Raw genomic sequence first — 12,378 nt, 5'->3', positions numbered from 1 at the left:
TTTGGGTTCGGTCCCTGGCCTTGCTCAGTGGGTTAAGGATCCGGCGTTGCTGTGAGCTGTGGTGTAGGTTGCAGACGTGGCTTGGATCTGGCGTTGCTGTGGTTGTGGTGTAGGCAGGTGGCTACAGCTCTGACTGGACCCCTAGCCTGGGAACCTCCATATGCCACAGGAGCGGCTCAAGAAAAGGCAAAAAGACAAAAAAAAAAAAAATCTAGAATTCAGTGCACACACCCACAACTGTGCCTACGGAGCAGGGCAGGGCCCGCTGAGCTCACATGCACAGCAGGGAAGCCTGGCCAGCAAAGTCAAGGGCCATGCCATTGGCATATGAATCCTCAAAGCCGATCGTGTGGGTGAACTTATACTCTTTACTCAAAGATCCCAAAATCATAGGAGATGTTCCTTTCCCTCTCGGGGTCTGTTTTCTCGTCTGTGAAATGGAGCTGTGCAATTTCTCTACATCAGGAAGTGGTTCTGGAGTTCCCTGGTGGCCTAGTGGTTAAGGACTTGGTGTTGTCACCACTGTGGCTCAGGTTCAATCCTTGGCCTGGGAACCTGCACATGCCATGGTTATGACAAAAAAAAAAAAAAAAAAAAAGAAGTGGTTCTGAATGGGATTTGAATTGTGGAGAGCCACTTAAACCTTAGAGAACCTTCCTGTTAGTGACACTCTCACCCAGGAAGGTCAGGACATGAGAATCCAGGGTTCCAGCCCTGAGACGGCCTGCAAAACAGGTGTCCTGGTACCAACGGCACAAAACCGGCAAAAGAGGCCTCAGCCTAGGCCCATGTATTCCCCAAGAACTTCCAGGGCAAGTCTTACCAGAAGGTTCCGCGACCTTGTGTGTACCTTCACTATGCCTGTCTTTTCATGTGCCCAGCAAAGATCTCACGTCAACCTCCCAGAACGGACCAGAAAGTGAGAGCCGTCAGATGATAAGGTGCCAGGGGGGGAGAATGGGGCAGAGAGGAGGCAGCGGCCTCCAGGGCAGAGAAAGAAAGGAAAGCTGTGTGTAGGTGTGCAGCCAGCAGAATCAGGAGGCCACAGCAAGGGCCTGGACTCAGGGCCTAACCCAGCTCAGATGGGCAAGAAAGGATGCCAGCAGAAGGCAGGGCCCAAATGGGGCTATTTCATTTTGTAAACAACCTTCACCATTTCTGTGTCTGGATAAATGGACGCTTCCTCCTCCCACTGGCTCACCCACACAATATTGCAGGTGCCCTTAAGTCTCCCTAAAGACGATGATTTATGTGTCAGGCCTTTGTGTGGCTGAGGGCTGTGAGGGGTGATGGGCCCTGGGACAGGCCGAGGAGTTGGCGATTTCAAGGGCAGGAAGTAGGAGGCCACTGGCTCCAGGAAGAGGGGAGGGGTTTGCATGGAGGGATGGGGGGTGTTGGGCTCTGCAGGGGCAGGGAAGAGGACACGGGCCTCTGTCAGCCCAGAAAAACCTCCCACACCACCTGCGTGGCTCCTGGGCTGTCAGGGCCAGGATGGGGTTTAAGAACCAAATGACATTCTTGACATGAGCCTCGAGGCTAGCTAGCCCTATGAGATTTCGATTACATTTTTTTTTTAAATACAAAAATCAGTCTTCAAAGAGCTGCTTAGTGGGAGCCTGCTGGAGATTTGTCCCTGAAAATTCTTTCACCTTGTAGCTGTGATCTGCCTTTCTTGCTCCGCCTGTCTCTCTTTCATGTGTCAAAACTGCTTCTCTCCCTGGAAGAGAAGGTGTTGGTGTGAGTGTCTGACAGAGGTCCTCCATCCAGCAGTGTGTGTGCGGGACGAGTCACAGGCCAGGCCTCATGTCAGGAGCTTCCTAGACAGAATCTTACTTAATCCCCTCCTCAGAGCTGGAATATTCTTTTCCTCATTGTCTGGATAAGGACCCGGAGGCTCAGTGAGTGTGGTCATGCCTGGATTCAGACCTCTGGCTGAATCCACAGCTCACATCGTGTCCTTAATGCGCTGCCATCCAAGCCCTGGCCTCCCTCGCTCTGGGCAGGAGAAGGATGAGCTTGGCGAAACCAGGGCTGAGCCTCCGTCCCGGAGGGGCACTGTCCCAGCTGGCCCAGAATGGAAAATGGAAGGGGGGGCCTTTGGAGGGTCCTTGCTGGCCGTGTTCAATATAAGACAACGTGGCACAGCGTCTTGGACCTCAGTGAACTGTCCTGACAACCTATAACATGATGGCTCTTGTCTTGGGGTAGAGGCTCAGAGAGGGAGCATGACAGGCACCAGGTCACACAGTGACTCAGGGACAGCACATGAAGAGGGCTCGGTGCTCTTGCCTTAAGCCCAGAAGCCTTTAGGAAAAAAGCTCCCCTCTCCCAAGTGCCTGCCTGCGGGCAGCAAACATCTGTGGCAGAAGACAGCTGGGGCTCCTGAGCCGAGCGGGGACCAGATGCAGTGTGAAGCCGCCGAGTGAAGGGGAGAGCTGGGCGGGATGGATGGGGAGCCTGGGAGGTGGGCAGAGTGCTGAGGCCCGCGCCTGCTGCCCCTGGACAGTGATTGATGACAGCCCGGCGGCAGCCGGAAGAGAGCAGCCGGGCCTCCGGAGGCTGCAGAGAGGAGGGCGAGGAGAGGCTATGAATATTTCAGAGAGGGAGCGGGGGCTGGAGGCAGGGGCGCGGGGGGCGGCGCGGGGGGTCCTGCTCAGGGACCGCGGGGATTAAGGAAAGACGTTCAGCAGCGAGGGGGGAGCTAAGGAGGGGGAAGGGGCTCTCAGAGGGAGCGGGGCTCAGGGAGGGGTGAGGGGCAAGGGGCACTGGGGAGGGGAGTGGGCTTAGCGAGGGGAAAGGCGTTCGGGTAGGAAACTGGGGTTGAGGGTGCAGGGATCGGAGAACGGGGCTCAGCGAGGGAAGGGGGCGCTGGGGAGGGGGAGTGGGGTGCGATGAATGGGACTGAGGTTCAGACTCGGTTTGAGAGGGGACTCAGTGAGGGGGAGGATCTGAGAGGGTGACAACTTAGGGGGGAGGGCTCCGTGAGGGGCGAAGGACCTATGCTTCTTCTCTTTGGCAAACTATGGCACCGCTGAGGCTGGGGCCTGGAAGGGAAGCTCCGGGTCGGGCTCCCCAAAACCCCGCCCGACCCTCTAGGGGTCAGAGCTGCAGAGCTGCAGACCCGGGTGCCGGGCGCACCCAGACCTTGCCACCTGGCCAGGCCCCCCGTGCGCCAGGCTGAGAAAGGGGCCGCCAGGCCGCGGCGGCGGGTGGTGAGCGTTCCTGTCGCCGGCAGCGTGGTGGAGACCCCGCGGCTGATCGAGGGCGCCGACCCCGGCCTGGAGTACGCGCCCTTCGACGAGGACGACGGCCCGGTGGACTGCGACTGCCCGGCCGCCTGCTACCGTGGGCACCGGGGGTACAGGTCAGCGCCCGCCGCGGCGGGGGGATGGAGGGTCGGGACCCCCGTTTCCCGCTCACCTCTCTCCAACCCCTCCCCCGCCCCTTCTTACCCAGGGCCAAGCACTGGTCCAGCAGTTCGGCGTCGCCCCCTCCCAAGAAGAAGAAGAAGAAGAAAGGCGGCCACCGGAGAAGCCGGTGAGAGCCTCCACCTGCCAGAGGGGCGGGAGGGGAGTGATGGGGCCCCAAGGTGCCCACCCCTCAGCCAGCAGGGTGCCAGTGACGTGCTGGTCCCGCGCGTCTCCGCCCTTACCCTTACCGAACCCATCCCCCCTCACGGAGCCCCTCCCCTCCCCAGGCCCCTCCCACTCGACCGAGCGCCTCCCCTTTCCCAGGCACCCCCTCCCCGTGCCCCCTCCACCACCACCACCCCCCGTCCCCCCCCACCACTGACAATGATACGCTCCAGAACTGGACACACTGACCCAGTCTCCCACCTCTCCCTCCACCTGCTCTTGGTCCCCCGCACCCGCCCCCAGGGGTCCTGCACCCACAGTGTGAGAGGCCTGGGGAGGAGGGCTTGGGTCCCCATCTCTAGGTGCCTTCTCTCTCCTGTCCCAAGTGAGACCCTGGCAAATGCCTGGGGGCCCAACTAATCGTCTGTCTCCCCTTCCTTCTCCCCTGCCCTCAGCAAAAAGAGGAGACTAGATTCCGAGTGCAGGTCAGTGATGACGGCGGGTCAGGGAAGGGCTGGGACTGGAGAGGGTGTTTGCGGGTGGGAGAGTCGAGGCCATCCGCCAGAGGCAGGAGGCCTGCCACCTCAGGGCCTGGGCCCTGGACACGACCCTCGTGCCAGCCTTTCCCAGCAGAGCCCAGAAATCCCATCGTTGGAGCCTCTAACCTTTGGGTTTGAAACAGTCCTCATTCACAGGAGGCTGGAAAGGTGACAAGGGGACAACGCAGGCACTCCACCAACTACTCCTAGGGACCTTGTGGACCCTCAGGGCCTCAGTTTGCTCTGCCCAATGGCAGTTGGCTGCGCCCCTTGGAATCCCCTTCCCAGCTCTGATGCCTCGGGCACCCAGGCTTTCCCAGTCCTTTCCACCACCCCCTCCATCCCGGGACCCAGTTCACTAGAGCCCCCCCCCCCAACTGTGTCCACAGCTGTGGGAGCTCCTCACCCCTGCGCAAGAAGAAGAAGAGTGTGAAGAAACACCGCCGAGACAGGTAGCCTTCCTCCCCTGGGACCTCCTCTCACTTCTGTGGGGCCCCCACGCCCAAGGCTCTGCAGATCCTGTCTCCAGGCCACACCAGGCAGGCTCACAAGAACCCCTCTATGGTCCTACAGGTCTGATTCTGGGTCCCGGAGGAAGAGGCGGCACAGGTGAGTGGCACCCTATGGAGGCGGGACAGGAGCATGCGGACAGACGCCATGCCCCCTGGAGGGACCGAGGAAGCCGTGATGGGAGGGGGTTGCAAGAGTCCTGTCCTGCTCCATCTTCCCACTCCAGGGACTCCTCCCCAGAGCCAGACAGGGGGCTGCAGCCCTTGCCGCACCACGAGTCAGCCTTGCCTTGGGGGCCCCAAGAATTTCCAGACAACACAGTATACAGGTCCAGTCTCCAAGGGGTGCATCTGTGGAGGAGCCAGTTGGGAAGGAGGTGCATCAGGACCCTAAATTTGCAGAGAAAGGCCATGCCAGGCAGAAGGATCATTTCAGTGGGTAGAAGATGGGGTGAGCAGACTGTGCCTGCAGGTGGAGTTTCTGGGGGGCAGGTGCCAGCCCCCAGCAAGTCTGTCTGCCAGGCTATGAGGCCTCCACCCAGGTGGGGCTGGGAGCCAGCCCGGAGCTCGGAGCAGGACAGTGACTTATTCAGGATGGATTGGGGAAGCGAGAGGAGGTGTAAGGCTGCAACCCAGGCAGACAGGGGTGTGGAAAGTCGTAGGAAACTCAGCATGGAGGGAAGGAAGGTGTGGGCAGTCACATCGCCACTGCTGGCATTAGAGCCAGACCCCCGCCCAGCAGCCTCGAGGAGGGGCAGAGTCCCGGGTTCCGTTCCTGCAGTGAGACTCTGCAAAGTGGGGCAGCAGCCTAAAGAAACACCTAATCCTGGCCCTCTAATTTCCCATCTCCCCTCCCCGCGCCCCCCAGTCCTTCTGGGCCAGCATGGGCCCCTGCTGCCCCCCAGTGGTCACTGTCCACTGCACAGATCCTCTGTCCCCTTCCCTTCACTCCTGGGAAGGACCTAGAGGTGAGCTAGGGCCAGACCAGCTCCAGATGGGGAGACTGAGGCCCAAAGCAGAGAGCAGGGTTCTAGATGCCAAACCTTTAGGCTTGTGGGCCTGCCCGCCACCCACTCTGCTCCTGTGTGAAACACGTTCCAGTGTTTCTTAGCATCACCTGGCTTTCAGTCAGGACTTGAGCAGGAATCTGGTGGCATCAGGGAGGGTGGGACTGAGAGACCTGTAGGGACCAAGGGTGCAGTGAGAGCTGAGAAGCCAAATTAGAAGCCTCTCAGTACATGTGTCAAAGGCAGAAGGAGCTGGGTTGTGGGGCTCGCCCCAAAGAGCTGGATGCGATGGGATGGGCATTCAGAGGAGCAGCCCCGAGGTAGGAGCCTGGACTCTGCCCCCAGAGAGCCCCATCCGAGGGAACTTGGGGCATAGGGTACACAAATGAGGCATGGAGAGGCCACCCCACCATGGCAGCTCATCAGAGGGGTCTGTCTCAAGACCAGTGCCAGAAGGAAAGGGCAAGTCCCCCCACTTCTGGGGCCATGGTCACATCTCCTAGGGCACTTCCAGAGGGAGCACCACTTGGGACCCAGGCAGGAGGTGATCCAGGCCAGGACTTATAGGAGAAGGAGGGAACAAGGCCTGGTAGAGTAAAAGGGACCCAAAGTGGGGGGGCTGGGTGGGGTGAGCAATCCACGCCAGCCAGCCAGGGAACCTCAGGTCCGAGAGAGGAACGAAGCTCAGATCCACGCCTGGACACGGCCCAGCTCCAGCGTTCCAGGACCCTGCCCTCCCTCTGGCCTACTTAGTGCTCAGGCTGTGCTGTCACCTTAGCCTCTGCTTTCTGTAGATCTCGAAGCCCCAAGAGCAAAAGAAAGGAAAAGAACAAAGAAAGGAAGAGGTGAGTACCCTTCCCCCTCCTCCAGCCCCCTCAGCCCTCTCCCATCACCCCTACCCCCAAGCAAACTTGGCCTTCTGGAGTCACAGATTCGGGCCCTTGAAGACAGCACATTTTGTCCCCTGACTCAGATGATATAATTCAGATCCCAAGAGGAAGCCAAGAGCCCCTGTGAATCAGTGGTAGAGCTGGAACTGGAACCCAGGTCATGGCCTTCTAGCCAGTGTCCTTTCAAGTTCAGTCCTTGTGACTCCCCCCGCCCATCCCAGTCACAAGAACACCAGCCAAGGGGCCAGTGAGGTCTTGGAGAGCTGGGACAGTCTATAGAAAAGGACACCTTTTCCTAATTCTGACAAATGACTCACAGGGACTAGCTCTGTGCCCAGCATGGCCAGGGTCTGTGTTATTTTTGTAGGAGACTATGGGGGTGGAGGTGGGAGGGGGCTCAGCAGAGGCTTTTCACAGGACTCCCATGGGAGACAGGCAGGTCAGGCGGAACTTAAGTACAGCCTGATTTCTCTCCCAGGCTACACGCAGAGTCCCCAGGCCGGAGGGCCCATCGCCACAGCAGCGGCAGCTCCCACAGCCCCTCACTGTCCTCCCATTACAGTGATTCCAGATCACCCAGCAGGTAGGTCCAGGGCTGCTGGGAGCACTCAGGTGTGGTTGAGCTCAGCTTTCAGCTGGAGCGGCGGGGACTTGCAGTTTAAACGCGCCCCCCTACCCCGCCCCAGGGCTGGGAAGCAGGGCTGGTGGACAGACAGCAACTGATCCTTGGGTAGAAATTTACCGGGTCTGCTCTGCTGCCCATGTCCAAGGGCGCCCCAGACACTGGACTGGAAAGCGAGGCAGCCTGAGGGCTGGGGCCTTCCTCTCTCCACGGAAGGGATTCCCAGCCCAGTAAGAGGAGGCGGGGGCGGGGCGAGGGGACACTGCCCTTCGTGTCCGGCAGCCGCCGCTTGCAAAGGGAGCGTCCCACGCCGGCTCCCCCCTACCCCCATAGGCTGAGCCCCAAGCACCGAGATGACGGGCGGAAGACGGGCAGCCAGCGGTCCAGCGGGAGCCGGTCGCCTACCCCGTCCGGCGGCAGCGGATGGGGGTCGCCCCAGCAGAACGGCGGCAGCAGACAGCGGAGCGGAGCGCACGGGGGCCGCCCGGGCTCGGCGCACAGCCCGCTCGATGTACGTACGCTTGGCTTCGCGGAGGCTTCCTGCGCCGCGCCGGCTGCGCCGAGCTAGGTTTGGGAGGAGCGGGGCGGGGCGGGGTCGCCGCGGGGCGGGGCCAGGGAGGGCGGGGCAGGGGCGGGGCCGGCCGCTCCCGCGTCCCGGGCGCGTTCCGTGCACCTGAGCGGTCGGGAAAGCTTGGTTGTTTCGCCCACCCGGCCCTAGTCAGGGCGAGGAATGCCTGCACCCTTGACCTTGGCAAACTGGAGGCCCGAGAAGGTTGAGCCCTGGGGCACTCAGCCAGCTGGGTAAAGAGCTGGGAAGGAACCCCGGTTTCCTGCCTCCCTCACCCCAGGCATATCGGTGGGGGAGGGGCAGTGGGTTTTGGTGGGGGTCGCCTTCAGGACAGAATTCTAGAGTCAGAACTTCCCCTGGGCCCTGAGCCTCCCCCTCCCCGCCAAGTCCTTTCCCTCTCCGGAAAGCCCTCCCTCCCTCGACCCCCTCATAGACCCTCTTCCTCAGACCGCCCCCTCATCTCAGTCCCCTTGTGGCCACAGAGGTGCATTTCTGAAGTCCCTGCTCCAAGGAGAGACTATCCCCTTCCGGGCACTGGCCACACTTCGACAGGGTCTCAAACCTGCAGGCTCCACTTCCCACGGCCCCTGCTTCCCAAGGTCCCTCCCTGCACACTCACTGCTCCCTCAGAGTCGCCATACCCACCACCACCTCAAAAACTGTCCCCACCCATCCTCCAGGAGGCTCACAGACTCCTAGAGACCCACGGGCAGGTGTGGTGATGGTAGGAGCTGGCTTGGTGATAGGCTTCTCCACCTTTCCCAGGTGCTCAGGCTGGGCTGGGGTGGGAGGCTCTCCTAGGCCCCAGGGGAGGTCCGCGTGTCCTTTCGCCTGTCAGTCTTAAAGTCCAGGGTAGAGGCCCCCAGGGAGAGGAGGCTGCAATGATGTCAGGGGCCCCAGATGGGCACAGGGGACGTGGGGTGGGCAGGCCTGCGGTTCCCCCCCCAGGCTTCCAGGCTGCCCCATGGGCCTCAGCAGGAAGTTGGGGGGCTGCCCCTCGCCAGACCTCAGGTCTCAGCAGCAAACATGTACGTGTTGGTCAGTTTCATTTTGATTTTTGACTGTTTCCTTTCACTCCCTTTCTTTTTTCAAACACCCTTACTCCCAGGGCCTCAGTGAGGAAAGCCGAGGGCAGCTCACAGAAAACTCTGAGTCTCAAGATCGATTTTTGCTTAAGGACCTTACCTTTCTTGAGACTGCCCCCCCTGGAGAGGGCGCCAGGCTTCTGAGCTCCGAGGGGCCTCCCTGGGCCACATAGGGAGGATCCTATGTCCCTGGATCTTTCTTGGGAGTGGGAGAGGGCTCACAGAGGTAGCTGAGGGTGACCAGGGCAAGGACTAGCGCCACAGGTCACAGAGGTGGTGCCCAACCTGCGCAGACCTAGAAGAGAGAGCATCCCCACCCCCAATCCCACGGGCACAGAGCTGGAAGAGCACGGCTGAACTTCACACTCCGACCCGGAGAAGCGCAGGAACACAGGGGCTCTCAGTCCAGGCCTTCCTCCCGCCCCCTGCAGGCCTAAGCTATACCCCAAGGGTCCAGGGCCCGTGCAGACGCAGTGCCCACCGCAGCTAAGTGGACCCCAGACAGAGCAGCCAGGGAAGGCGGCCAGCTTCTGGCCTGGGGGAAGAAGCCTCGGCAGCACCCCAATCTTGTCTCCTCCCCCAAAGCGGCACGAAATTTGGCCTTGCCCTGGGAGTTTTCTAGGAAACAGCACTTTGTGACTGTCTCACAAAGCCTGCTCCCCAAGCCTCTGCCGCCTTGGGCCCTGAGAGGTCTCAGGCCTGTCCCTACGCCCCATCCCTCTTTGCCTGCAAAGCCTTTCTGAGACCAGAGCTCACTCCGGGGAGGGCAGGTGGGGGCTGGGGCTCCGACTTGGCCAAGAACCGAAAATGCTTTTGGGAAAAGTACCGGAGGGGGGCGGTATTCTTGGACGCTATCTTTTTTAAAAAAGAGAGAGAGAAACAAATGGGAAAAGAAAAAGCTCACGGTTTTTAACCCCGTCTATGTTTTTGTTTGTTTTTTTAGCCTCCCATTTGAAACGTGGTAACTCTGTGATTCCGTTTCTTGTTTAGCCGCCAAGGGAAGAGGGCGGGAAGTTTGTGTAACTTTTCGTTATTTTGTTTTTGTTTGTTTTTCTTTTCCTTCCTTTTTTTTTTTTTCTTTTTTGTAATGTACAGAAATGCAAAGTATCTCTCTGGGTTTTTTTTCTATCTTCTATGTTGTTCTAGAATTTTGCTTTTGTGCGTGTTACTGTTGGAACTCCTAATGCAGAGATGGTTTTTGAATCTCAAGTGAACATTAGTCATGTACATCTCTCTTTTTTTTTTCCTTTGTAATCAGAATTTAAAAGGGAAGATAACTCTTTCAAAAAAAAAAAAAAAAAAAACCAAGACTCCCACACTAAGGCTTCTGCCAAGTCTGCGGTAGCAGCCAGCCCCATCCTCAACCCCGGGGCATGAACGAAACTGCTTCAGCTTTTAGATTAACAAAAGGGGTGCAGGTGGTGGTTCCGTGTCTCAGCCTCTGAGGAACCTTGGAGAGAAGCTGGGACACCCAGGGAAGGGGAGAGGCATGTCCCAGTTCACCCGGTTGCTTCCCAGAGCAGTGAGCTCCCTGTATCTGGAATAAGGCAGCTGGGCAAAACCGTTCAAGCTGCTCAGCTCCATCCTCCCAGGCCTCAGATCCTTAGGCCCCAGAGGAGGGAGCTAATGACACCTGATAAAGTTTAATTCAGGAGTTCCCGTCGTGGCGCAGTGGTTAACCAACTAGGAACCATGAGGTTGCAGGTTCGGTCCCTGCCCTTGCTCAGTGGATTAAGGATCCGGCGTTGCCGTGAGCTGTGGTGTAGGTTGCAGACGCGGCTCGGATCCCGCGTTGCTGTGGCTCTGGTGTAGGCCATGGCTATAGCTCCGATTTGACCCCCAGCCTGGGAACCTTCATATGCCGCGGGAGCGGCCCAAGAAATAGCAAAAAGACAAAAAAAAAAAAAAAAAAAAAAAAGTTTAATTTAGGTGAGAGCTTCATAACCAGGCACTCCCAGGCAAGAGGAAAAAGTCCATCCTGGTCTTGAAACAGTCCAGCAGGGTGCTAGCTCCCAACACGTCTTAGTTGTCCCATCCCAGTCCAGGGCTCAGCCCCAAAGGAATGTCTGGATCCTGCTGCTTACTGCTCTCTGGGGCTCAGAGAAATCAAGTGACCAGCTCAAGGTCACACAGCTTTTTAGAGGTAGATCCAAAAGGAGACAGCAGCCCTCTAACCTCTAGACCCTCAGCCAGAGCCAAAATTTGGGAGGACTGGCAAAAGAACACACACTCCAGGAGGTCCCACTGTGGCTCAGCAGGTTAAGAACTGACATAGTGTCCGGGAAGGTATGGGTTCACTCCCTGGCCTCCCTCAGTGGGTTAAGGATCTGGTGTTGCTGCAAGCTGCAGCATAGCTCACCAGTGCAGCTCGGATCCTGCATTGCTGTGGCTGTGGTGTAGACCAGCACTTGCAGCTCTGATTCAAGCCCTAGCCTAGAAACTTCCATGTGCCGCTACTGCGGCCCTAAAAAGACCAAAAAAAAAAAAAAAAAAAAAAAAAAAGAGAGAGAGAGAGAGAGAGAGAGAAAAGAAAAAAGAAACAAAAGAAAGAAAAGAAAAGGAAACACACTCCAGTGGGTGGAGTGTGGCCGCTGGTCATCTCGGCTCCTCCATTCCCACTGGGACCCTGCCGGATGTCGGTGGCATGCTCCCAAGCCCTCTCAACTCTGACACGGGGCATGCCACACCAAGACCAGGGTGTGGGTGGGGGCGGCACCCTCCCACATATGGAGAAACAAGTTGTGAGGCCCAGAGAGGGAAGGGAGTGGCTCGAAGTCACACGGTGTGGGACAGAGAGTCAGATGACCTCGCAGGAGAGTCCTTCCATCCTGTCTCGCCTGAGGGCACCTGCCTCCCTCTACCCCCCCAGGACGCAGACCGGAGCTAGCTCTGCCCTCCCCAGTACACTGGCCAGAAAGGATGTGCAGGGTTTGCAGCCTTAGAAGTAGGGCCCCCTGCTCCTAGCATCCAAAGTGGCAAAGGAAGCATCATTGTTTGGTGAGGGTGGCAGAGAAGGTTCGTGAGCAAGGTGCCCAGGCTCTCTCTGGCCTCTGCCTCTGACTCAGATCACTTAATGGGCAGCCCAAGGTGGCCCCAAGGAAGGTGCCCGTGGCTCTCCCTGACCTGCCTCACCCCAGCCAAGGAAAGTGCAGTGACGGCAGCTGGTAGGGGACGGTCAGGACAGGGAAGGGCGCCTTGGCGTTTCTTCCAAGATAAGCCAAGAAGACAGGGGGAATGCATTTTGCTAAAACGATGCTGAAGCTGGGAGCCAAGGCAGTTGCCCTGAAGCTGGGTCAGTCCTCCGAACTGACTCCGTGGTTGCCTTCCCTTTTAAATGCGAGATCCCCTTCGCCCCATCTGTCCACTCTGACTGGCCTTGTTGAAACAGCTTTCCTCTCTCTGTCTGGGTCCCCCTTCCCCCTCTCTGTTCCTCTCTGTGTCTGCCTGTCTCTCTCGCTGTGTCTCTGTGTCTCTTCCTCTCCCTCTCTCTCCCCTGCCATGGGTGGGCCTCTCTGCCCATGCTGCCAGCCTGCCCTTCACCCACCCTGTGGTTCTGCTGCCATCAGCTGCTTCCTGCATGCCC

The 12,378-nt window shown here is 58.7% G+C and overlaps 1 protein-coding gene across 5 annotated transcripts in view; it reads left to right on the top strand.

Annotated features, from left to right (window-relative positions):
• The window catches only part of SRRM3 (serine/arginine repetitive matrix 3), a 55,669-nt gene that overhangs the window by 33,189 nt on the left and 10,102 nt on the right, over positions 1-12,378 (top strand). For all 5 annotated transcript variants that reach the window (XM_021086294.2, XM_085016783.1, XM_085016785.1 and 2 more), the window contains exons 4-11: positions 3,236-3,364; positions 3,457-3,537; positions 4,031-4,060; positions 4,504-4,566; positions 4,688-4,723; positions 6,425-6,475; positions 6,999-7,103; positions 7,476-7,653. In XM_021086294.2, the coding sequence (XP_020941953.2) occupies positions 3,236-3,364; positions 3,457-3,537; positions 4,031-4,060; positions 4,504-4,566; positions 4,688-4,723; positions 6,425-6,475; positions 6,999-7,103; positions 7,476-7,653 (673 nt within the window). The remainder of the gene's footprint in view (positions 1-3,235; positions 3,365-3,456; positions 3,538-4,030; positions 4,061-4,503; positions 4,567-4,687; positions 4,724-6,424; positions 6,476-6,998; positions 7,104-7,475; positions 7,654-12,378) is intronic.

Source organism: Sus scrofa, chromosome 3 (assembly GCF_054392235.1).
Source record: "Sus scrofa isolate SSC_HxYL_T2T_F1_AM1 chromosome 3, Sscrofa_HxYL_maternal_Yorkshire_Landrace_v2.0, whole genome shotgun sequence".
NCBI lineage: Eukaryota > Metazoa > Chordata > Mammalia > Artiodactyla > Suidae > Sus > Sus scrofa.
Note: the sequence above shows the minus strand (reverse complement) of the source record. Positions and strands in the feature narration are given on the sequence as shown.